The following is a 10636-nucleotide window of genomic DNA, read 5'->3' on the forward strand; positions in this document are numbered from 1 at the left end:
AGGATAATTCCAGCGATGCGAGAACCAAATCAGTATCTGACCTCGCATAATTGCAACGTAAAGAAGATTGGCAGGTGCAATTGTTGAATAAAACGTGATATACATTATGCCTCAGACAAAGAATCACCACAAGGCGTCGCGATGCTAAGGCACCCTAACATCGACACCGAACACGCGCCATCCGCAATCTCCGGTGAAAACGTCTGCGTAATTTGCCGCCGAAATGAAATTCAGGACGGGGAACAGATGGCGGCAATCTGCCGTCCCCGGGGCCCGGCTGACGCGGTCTATTCATGGTCCTTTCAGCGGCCCGGGACACCGACCCGAGGCCGCCACTCGTGACCCGACTACAGACGAGCTGAATTCCTGTGAACTGCTCTGACTGACGCTCAACTAGTTGGCAGAAAACCGCCGCTAAACGGCTGAACTGGGTCATAAAGAGACGTGACAAGCATTTAGGACGACGACTAATAGACGACTCGCACTACAAACGATTTGCGCAATCAACTAACCGGTGGATGTGTGGAGTGACGCGAGCCACAAATTAGGGCTTGTTTCCTGTGGGACGGCATCACAGTTACTTGTAGTTGAAACACACAAGTATTTGAGTGTTTGGTGTGATATACCACCATTCAATGTCTACATTGATTTCATAAACTAGCTGCCCATCGGGGAAAGGTCCAACCGTGTTGATGAGAGCGCCGGGGCGGTACGAACTGTCGAGTCGCCGCGAGCTGCACTGGCCGGGTAGACTGTGCCGCAGTGCCTCGGTGTCGTGCGGGACAGTGGGCTTGCAGTCGTGCTCGCAAGCTAGCGTGGCGGGACTGTGTGTCGTCTTGAATGTGGAATGTGGACTGTGGACTAGTGGAGTGTGGACTGTGGGTGGATGCCAGTGTGTCTCTGTGTCTGTGTCGGTGTGTCTGTGTCTGTGTCTGTGTGCTTGAGTGTCTGTCTCTGTGTGTCTGTGAGTATGTCTCTGTGTGTGTCTTGGTGTCTCTGTGTGTCTGTTTCTGCAGAAACACATGACACACAGTCACACAGTCACAGTCACACAGTCACAGACACACATGTGTGTCTGTGACTGTGAGTTGTGATGTCAGTGTGGCCGTGTGTCGGGGTGTCTGTGTCTGTGTCTGTGCAGGTCCCTGTGTGAGTCTGTCTGTGTATCTCTGCCCGTGTGTCTCTGTGTGTCTGTGTCTGTGTATCTCTGTCCGTGTGTCTGAGTCTGTGTATCTCTGTCTGTAAATCTCTGTCCGTGTGTCTCTGTGTGTCTGTGTGTCTGTGCAGGTCCCTGTGTGAGCGTGCCGGCCGGTCGGCCGTCACTATCGACCTGTGCCGCCGGCGCGGCGGCGAGCTCGCCCGGTAGGCGGACGGACCGGCTCGCCGCCGCGCTGTGCAGGCTCGCAGCTCGAGCCACCGCCGGCCCTGGCAGAGCGCGGGCCGCCGCGCCGTGGGCTACCCCCTGCTGATTGCAGCTCACAGACGCGCCAACAACAATAGGGAAATCAGACCGGCTACAGCCAGCCAGAGCGTGCCCAGCGCACACACAGGCCATAGTTTACCTAGGTAGTTACCGCAGGCGTGAAAAGTTGCAAACGCTATCCATCAGTTTCAGGAGCCTTCGAAAATCAAAAGGATTATTTTGTGAAGGTAAGGGACATTGCGATGACTTTTGGTTTGACCATGTATTGGTATTTGAGAAAAGAGAGATTACGCTTCTTGTTATAATGGAGTTTTGGAGATTTTCGGTTCTTTCACTCGTACCTTTGTATTGCCATCATTTACTAACATACGTACTGCCATCAATCGGATCGGCCTACTGCACTGCCATCCATCGGACCGCCTTACACTTGCACTCTGCCGTTGAAATAACACTTTTCCTAGCGCATGTTACTGCGAGCAGTCAGCAAGCCAGCGATGATCGTGAGTCTGTTAAAATCACTAATGAAGGCGATATTCCAAATAGCAAATTTTCAGCCTATGCAGCGAAGCAAGCCATATAATACTCGTATGAGCGGATTGCAATCCACCTTATAGGCCTACCAGAATTGATCTTTGATAATTACACGCTTTAGTAGAATGAATTGAAGCAGTTGTGGGTCAGGGCAGTGATGCATTGCCAAATTAGTGCCTGCCATTCGAAAATGAATTCATTAGCTATAACTTTGAAACAATTTCATTGCGAATATGCTGCTACTGCTTTTGATGAGCGCAGTGTAATCGCGCTTTGTGACTTCCCGCTAGCCGGTGTCCAAGGACTTATTTATCACTCTAGCCACGCCTATTTCAACCGAATTTGAATACTTCGTGTATGGCCAAGATCCTAGAGAGCGCACAAAGGCAAAATTTAACAAAACAGAAGACTTTAACCCGGTTTACATAGCATATTTGACGAGGCTCTAGCTCGTTAATTTGGCGATAATTTCGATGCAGTGGTCTACAAATATTTAGAGGGGATCATTTTGTAAATTGTTAAGCACCATTGGCATCTTTTGCAACATCAGGGACGGAGATATAAGCTTGCAACCAACCCTATGTAAACCGAGTTAATGTCAAGATGATCTAACAACATAAAACATGTGTTCAAATCCTGATTATTTAAAGCGTTGTCGATTCATATCCATCGATATTCGATATGATCTACAGACTACACAGATGACTAGGCAATGCAAATGATTGGCACGGTTCTGTAATCAAGTAACATCAGAAATCCTGTAGACCCATCATACAATGCCAAGCCAGAATAACTATACGAGTACGACACAGTCCTGCATTGGTCCACTTTTTGTAAAGATGCAATATATCAAAACGAATTAATGCTATACCTAAAAAAAAAAAACACGCAGGCAGCACACACATTAACACAGTTTCCACTTTCATGTGATTTCGGAAACTTCCGTAAAACGCTCTGCCGATCCTTGTCCTCATTCCAAGGCGGTCTACATTCGATGCTGCTCCATAACTGCTTTCCCCGTTTCAAATTCACCCGGGCCTTTCCAGCTGGGGTGAGTGTCATGCCCCGATTGACGGTCTCCTACCCCGTCTGCCGGCCGCTGTCAGGGACAGGGCGGAGACAGACCCAGCCACCGACCAGAGCCGCCTTTTTATGAAGCGCCGGCCGAACGGAAAGGGGCCAATGCGCTACGACCGCGACTCCAGCGGGCGGTGACGGCACGGCGGGTGCCTTTTTCGCCGCATAGGCGGCGGAACGGGGAGGGCACCGGAGCACCGTGCCCCCCTTTAATTTTGGTATTTTAACATTAGCCCTATGGGCGTTGCATGGAAAGAATGGGACCAAAAGTCGGTAGTGCCGCCCCCCCCCCCCCTTAGTTGAACGTGTTCCGCCGCTACTGTTTTTCGGCGGCAGAGACTTGGTGACGCGCACCGACAGTGGTGCTAGACGCACACCAATGGTGGTGATGGAAAATGCGGTCGATATGTCAAAAAGATGAGCAAATGAGACCAGCCGGAACTGCTCAAAATAACTTGCACTGGCGGGTATATCAGCGCAAGTGTATGCTCAATTCTCACTTCTCACATAAAATGTTTCAAAGTCGATTACTTATTGGCGTTTATAGGTGCTCGATCTTTATCGTTTCCAGATCTCAGGAGCATATAAAATATTTCCAAAAATGTGTGGAAATAGCTTTGCAAGTATATTTTAGTAAAAAAAGCAATTAATTATAAAACGCTACTTCCATCAATTTGGTTATTTCAGGAAAATCAATTAAGAATGTTGGCCATCCTAATAAGTAATAAGCGCTAGGAAACAATTAACGACAAATATATTCCTATTTTGACAGCATTCCATTTTAGTTCAAATCGTCCACAGTGTCAATAAACTGCGATTCGGGAACCTGTTGCATCGTTCCACCGAAAATCGAGGCACTCTTTATTGGTTGTAAATCTGACGCTCCCAGCATCAACGCTCAACAAACCGGTGTAACAATAAAATCGAATTTGCTCGCGACCTATGTACAGTGTGTGCCAGACGTCACCAATGAAATCATGTTTCATTTCAATGGTGACGCCATCTGATCAGATTTGATTTCAACAGACGGCTGCCGCCTGTTGGGAAATGACGCAGGGTGATCAACGCGGCGAAACATTGTTATAACATATGTAAGTGCTCGTGCTATGCTCTATTGCAAATGGATCATGCTAATATGCTACGATCAAAAATAATATTGTAAGAAACGACATGTAGTCTTTCTAAGAACCGACAAAATTATAAATTGACAGTATAATAATAATGATCCGTACCTACCAACTTGCCAAGAAATTGCAAATACTGCTTCCTTCTCCCAATGAAACTGATGATCCAAGCCCCAAGGACCTTTCCCAAATGCATCACTCGACTTCTTTGTGACTTTTGTTCATGTTCACGCCTCACCACTTTGTAGCATTTCAGTCAACATTACTAGAACAACGTTTCACCGAGAAAACGCTACACACTTCTCCAGAGTGTTTAGATGAAGCAGAGTTTCTTCTTGCTATGATTCCTGATTCTCTCATTTCTATTTAGCAGTAACCAGATTCAGTGTCTTTGAAATGGACCATGCCTTAAAAGCATTTCATCATTTTTATCGTTGTTTCGATAACGGAGGAATGAAGATTATACTTCAGTACTGATCACTTGTTGATTGTGGAGCATAAAACCCATTTTCATGTACTTCTTGTCCCCTGCATGGCACTTTGAATAATAAAAATAGTTCAAGCCGCCTTTTGTCCAAGTCATTTATACTTCATAGAGAAAGAAGAATAAAGCATTTACTCAAAGTTGCGAGACTGTTTTTTTTCGACAGTCACTTCAACGGACGGCATTTATCTCGGGCAATTTATTCTTGTCAGTCGGATTTATTCCTGAAATGTCGCGCAAATATTGTGCTGAATTTCCTGCACAAAGCTGACACGAATGGAATTGAAAAACGTCCTTCATCGGTAGCTCCCATCTACACACAGCCTGAGATACAGCTTAAGATTCACTTCAGACTGGCCAAGGAATGGCTCTGAAATGACAGGAAAATGGGAACAGCGCTATTCCACATTTTGTCTTAAAAATTGATTTTCACCAATGCCAGAAACAATGGATTCAATATATACCACTGATTTGAATAAAAACTCAGGTGAAGCACTTTGATTTCTACGCCATGCTCTACAAAACAAGCCCAAGTTGCCTATAGTTATCGTAATGATATGGAGGATTTCCTCGCATCAACACGCTAATCAAAGCAAAATTATTTATTCATACAACGAGCACATCTCATAATGTCATCTCACCTTACATACAAAGCTATAAGGAATGGCCGGGAGGAGAGAGGCCACCGCGCCGCGAGATTGACGGTCGCTCGAGTAGAACCAATTGGCACAGTCAGTCGCGCACCTGTAGCCGTGCTGGACCATGCCAGAGCCCATTCATGCTTTGGGCGAGCGAGGCACGCCACACTTGACCTTTCCCAGATAATGTATCTAATAAATCCGCCCAGAACTTCTGTATTGACTGATTGCCGACCGTGGAGCGGCGGCCGGCCGGCTGGCCTGTTGCGCCCGCACTGAGAACTGTGTCTGTCAGCGTCCCCACTGAAAGATCCCGGTGTAGCTGGCTGATAAGGCCCACAGACGATATTTGGCCATGCTCTGCGTCTAGCAGACCCTGCTTCAGCCGCTGACATATCTGATCCAGAGTCGAGCGCTGTGACCACTGACCAAACACATATCATGTCAGACTGGAGCTACACTTGACAAGTGTCGGTCATCATATATTTTTCAAACTCAAAATATTTTAACCCTAGAACGCCTAGGGGGGGGGGTTGTATCACCCCCCCCCCCCTGAGGTTTTTTCGAAGTGCACGCTAAACGGCTTGTCGTAGCGGGCTGAAATTTTCAATACCCTCTGGGGCAACCTTTGCGCATCTTTTGCCGAAAAAAAATTGATCGGGTCATGTCAGGTCACGGAGTTATGACGTCATAAGAGGTACAGCCTCCGGCCGACAGTTACCAAACGTGTGCGCCGAATCCCTAGGTTTTCTGCCGGTGATACCCACATTGTTTGATGGATCATGATGAAACTTCCCATGCATGTTGGGGCAAGCATTGGCTATCATGTGGTGCAAGAAAATTGACCGGGTCAGGTCAGGTCACGGAGTTATGACGTCACAAGAGGAACAGCGTCCGGTACTATTTTTGAAAAGCGCCCGAACCACTATTTTGCTAATTCTTGTCACCTCAATGGGAATATGCAGCAATATTAGCTTCTATAGGGAGCAAATGAACCTCCCAAATCCAAAAATACAATCAGATTTCAAAAATTTAAATTTTGATTTTTCGAATTTCTGCCGCCGACTGTAACCTTGCCGACTTCCGGCGCTCCCAACGCGCCATTTTTAGAGCTAGGGAAACGAAATACATACCAAACGATAGAGAATTGATCAAGGAACACGATAGTGAAGGTTTCAAGTCGATATCTCCCACCGTTTTGCCGCAATCGCCGCCGAAAGTTGAAAAAAGTATATTTTTCCGAAAATTTGACCTTTGACCGGTCAAAAGTGGGTCAAATGTTGACCTAGGACCAAAAATATACCACCAATCGCGAGATCTCGTTGAGAGCAATCCGTTGGTTTTTTCCTCTAAGCTCTACGACCTTCCGTTTCGAAACGCCAGGGGGGGTCGTAACAACCCCCCCCCCTGGTCGTTCGTGTTATGAGAAATGGCCTGGTCGTGCGAGGGTTAAAATTTGAATTCAAACAAAACAAAAAGACGCTAATACTTTTATCAATGATACGCAAACATTTCTTACGCCCAGATGGATAAGCTCAGATAGAAAACAAATTTAGCTCAGGTAGAAAGCAGGCTGACAGTCGCCTTCCATTAGCTCCGAGCTACCTGCCGCCTCCGTCACTCTCCGCGCCTTCCCATCTCACATGACACGTGGCGCCGACTCGGCAATATTCCCAGAGACTGGACAGCGAGTGCATCAGCGACTGTCCGTGACCGCTGCTATGGCAACGAGCACCGGCCGCAGCAACAGTCGAGCGCCTGATTTAGCGACTCATCGGACACCGACAGGCCAGAGCTCTTTCAGGTGTCCCGTTAGACCGGCTAGGTCAGATGTTACTGCGGGCAGCAGCTCACAGACGGACATCCAGTCCGAACGGTATACCGACGCGGTAAATGGCATGGTGTCAACTGATGCTTCACCGAGGCCGGTGGAGGAGAGTGGGTAGGATGTAGGAGAGAAATGGGAGAGAGAGAGAGAGAGAGAGAGAGAGAGAGAGGGGGGGAGGAGAGAGAGAAAAGAGTGAGATAGGGGGAGAAGAGAGTGAAGGAAGCAGAGGGAGAGAGGGGAGAGAGAGAAAAGAGTGAGATAGGGGGAGAAGAGAGTGAAGGAAGCAGAGGGAGAGAGGGGAGAGAGAGAACAGGTAAAAGTAAATAAGAGAACAGGCTGACTGTGGCTATTGGGATATGTTCATCAAAGTTTGGGACAAGCTAACTACACAAAAAAAATCATAAGGTCACAAGATTCAGTAAGACGTCATCTCACATAATCCCACATTGGTTGGATATTGGAACGAACGGGCCGACAGCTGTGTTGAGAAGTGCACTCAGCTCACCATTTAGATGTCACCCAAGGCTTGTGACTCGTCATATTGGCACTGACATGACGTCTTCGCTAATTTTCGATAGATGCCAAACATCAAAGCTACTCGCATTGTAAAAGCCTGGTGCAGTTTGTCCGAGGATTCCATATTTCTATAGTGTGTCTTTGTGCATATGTTGATTTGCTGAATTTCAAACAATCAGAGAACTAGAATTAAGAATAACGAATGAATATGGTCACTAGCGTTTCCTGATGGCAGTTTGGTTGACACTTGGGTTCATGGGAGCTGTGATGGAACTTGAAAGTTTTTGTCAGGACAGGTTATAGGGACTATCCCACCTTCTAAAATGTTGTTAAAACCAGTTAAATTGTGCCCGACTTTATAGATTGGATGACCAGGAACACGGTTCTGGCATTTATTTTTCATTAAACATCTTAGGCTTCCCATATTCCAAACACAAACTTTCAAATATGTGACGTCACAGCCCAAAATTACCTCCTTTCCCAGGCCACATTACTGTCATAAAGCTGATTCTTTTTACTCTGTATAGGCACCACAACAAAGTTCAGACCAAGTTTTAAGCGATTTTTCAACGAACAAACCCATTTAAATCAGAATGACTAAACGAGGTGACGTCACACTAACGGTCGCTCCATGTTGAAGATAGGGCCTTGCACAAGGCCCATTTTCAAATGAAGGGAACGAATTTCTTCAACACCAAGAGGCCGCGGGGGTTGCAACCTAGATAGATAGTGGTTTCTGAACCTCGCCGCAAACTTGGCTATCTCAACTCAAACCCAATGTTAAAGGTGGGATAGTCCCTTTAAAGGAGCCAAATCTGTCTATTTGTACGACTATTATTCTTCCCTAAAATCACCGTAGATCAAATACTTCGAAGTTCGAACCTTTAAAGTGCATAATGCATATGCTTTTTTACTTCATTTCGTCTTATGCTATGTAGTTTTTACTCCGTCATGTCCCTCCTGATACCTAGATCGGGCCTGCACGCACACTGTTCATAAATTCTTCGAAACTTGCTCTTCACTTTATCACCCACACCCAGCATCCATCCGTGTCGGTGCCAGATCATATTCTATGTACCATGCACTGCAACAACGTATCGGTTAAGCAGTCTGAATTCAACGCAATTTGTCAAACATTAACAAAACATGCATAGCTAAAGCCGTAAATATTGCGACTGCTTGCACGACATATTCATTTTGGATGACATCAAAGGCTGCCTCACAATAATGTCAGTTCAATTATATGGATAAATTATTAGTTTGCAATATAAAACATATTTCAAACATGTTTAATAGCCGTTTTCACGACGGCCATCTGGTACACATTTGGTGCACATCTGGTACAGATTAGGTGCAGATTTGGTCAAATCAGGTTCAGTGTGTCTCTTAGCAGCTATCAGCTAGGGTTGCACTAATTGCTTATATGCCTGCTTTGTCATATTATCAGAGAGCATCATTGATTAAAACACTGAAATAAATTCATAAAATGAGGATATTTGTTGTAAAAGAAATTAGGTGCAGATTTGGTCAAATCAGGTGCATTCGCCGGATAGCCCGTCGTGGAAACGGCTAATATCTCTTTACCAATGAAATACATGTGATACAATACAAATATCTGCATAAAGTGTTACACCATTACGTAATGCATTGAGCTCCACCCTATTGCAAGTTGCAACCCTTTTATGGTCACTGGCATTCTATCGGGAACGTTCGCGCCATGCACCTTCCACTGTTTACCTTCCAATCGAATTTTAGCCACATTCAATCACAATTGTTGCTGTGTGTGGCGTTAAAGTGTGTTTGGTGCAGGGTGTACTGTGGCGCAGAAAGAGTTTCACCGGCAGCCCGATACCGGCTCTCACTAGCCTCTCACCAGCAGCCGCCTGTTACCAGTTCTCACTAGCGGCCTGTCACCACCTGTCACAAGCAGCTATTGTTGCCTGTTACCGGCTGCACTTCCCCGCCTCACTGGGAGCTGTCACCAACCTTCCCCATCTGTCTCTCACCGACATTCCCCATCGGTCTCTCACCACCTCCCAGTGGCCTCTCATCGCCTCCCAGTGGCCTTTCATCGTCTCTCACCAGCAGTGTATTACAGCTTCCCATCAGACCCCACCACCGTCTCTTACGCTTCTCAACAAGCATCACTGGCAGCCCCTTAGCGCCCCTAACCAGGAGCCCTCTCATCGCCTCCCCAGGAGCTTTTCACCGCCTGACAGTGGCCTCTCACCGCCTCTCACCAGCAACGAGTCACTGTCGCTCACACCTCTCAACACCGAACACAGGCAGCCATTTAGGACTCCTCGCCAGAGGCCCCTTCGCGCTTCCCCAGAGGATCCCTCACACCTTCCGAATAGCCCCTCATCGTCGACCAAGCACACTCTCACCACCCTCACCAACGGTGTCTCACCGTTTCTCACCATCTCCCCAGCAGCCTCTCTCCCCGTCCCCGCGGGTCTCTCACCGCCGCTCACCTGGTGGCAGTGTGGCCATCAGAGCGATCCAGAGCAGGCTGGCGCGACAGCCGGCCGAGGAGGCGGTCATGGTGGCACGGCACCACCTCAATATCGGCTCTGGTCAGCGCATTCCGAGCGAGCTCGGCCCGTGACGGCGGACGGCGGCGGCGGCGCGACTGGCGGCGGTCGTCGCTGCCGACGGCGGGCCACCTCGCGCGCGCAGCCACTCAATAACCGGTGAGACGGCGGCCAGGTATCCGTCGGCGCGCCGCCGCCGCCGCTGCTGCCCTCGGCACGCCCGGACCTGTTGCCCGCCGTCCGTCCGTGTGGATACAGCGGCGAATCAGCGCACCGATTGGGACTGGCCAAAGCCAGCTTCTGGCTGACACGCCGTGTGCAGCGGGCTAATACTTACATATTACGTGGGTTACCACAGATACGATGCGTCGGTGCTGCCGAAGCAACCGCCACTGTAAGCAACGGTTAGGTACGCGTGCTCGCCTGATTCGGGTACAAGCAAGATAAATCATTTCAACAATCCACATGGTGTGAGCAGCGA

The 10636-nt window shown here is 47.9% G+C and overlaps 1 protein-coding gene across 2 annotated transcripts in view; it reads right to left on the minus strand.

Moving 5' to 3' along the window:
* LOC122390199 (neuronal acetylcholine receptor subunit alpha-7-like) overlaps positions 1 to 10254 on the minus strand; it is a 69576-nt gene extending 59322 nt beyond the window's left edge. For both annotated transcript variants that reach the window (XM_043382926.1, XM_043382927.1), the window contains exon 1: positions 10096 to 10254. In XM_043382926.1, the coding sequence (XP_043238861.1) occupies positions 10096 to 10165 (70 nt within the window). In that variant the 5' untranslated portion in view covers positions 10166 to 10254. The remainder of the gene's footprint in view (positions 1 to 10095) is intronic.
* Positions 10255 to 10636: the final 382 nt, after the last annotated feature.

The sequence above is a fragment of the Amphibalanus amphitrite genome, unplaced genomic scaffold, assembly GCF_019059575.1.
Source record: "Amphibalanus amphitrite isolate SeventyFive unplaced genomic scaffold, NRLGWU_Aamphi_draft 000386F_arrow, whole genome shotgun sequence".
NCBI classification, from domain to species: Eukaryota; Metazoa; Arthropoda; class Thecostraca; order Balanomorpha; family Balanidae; genus Amphibalanus; species Amphibalanus amphitrite.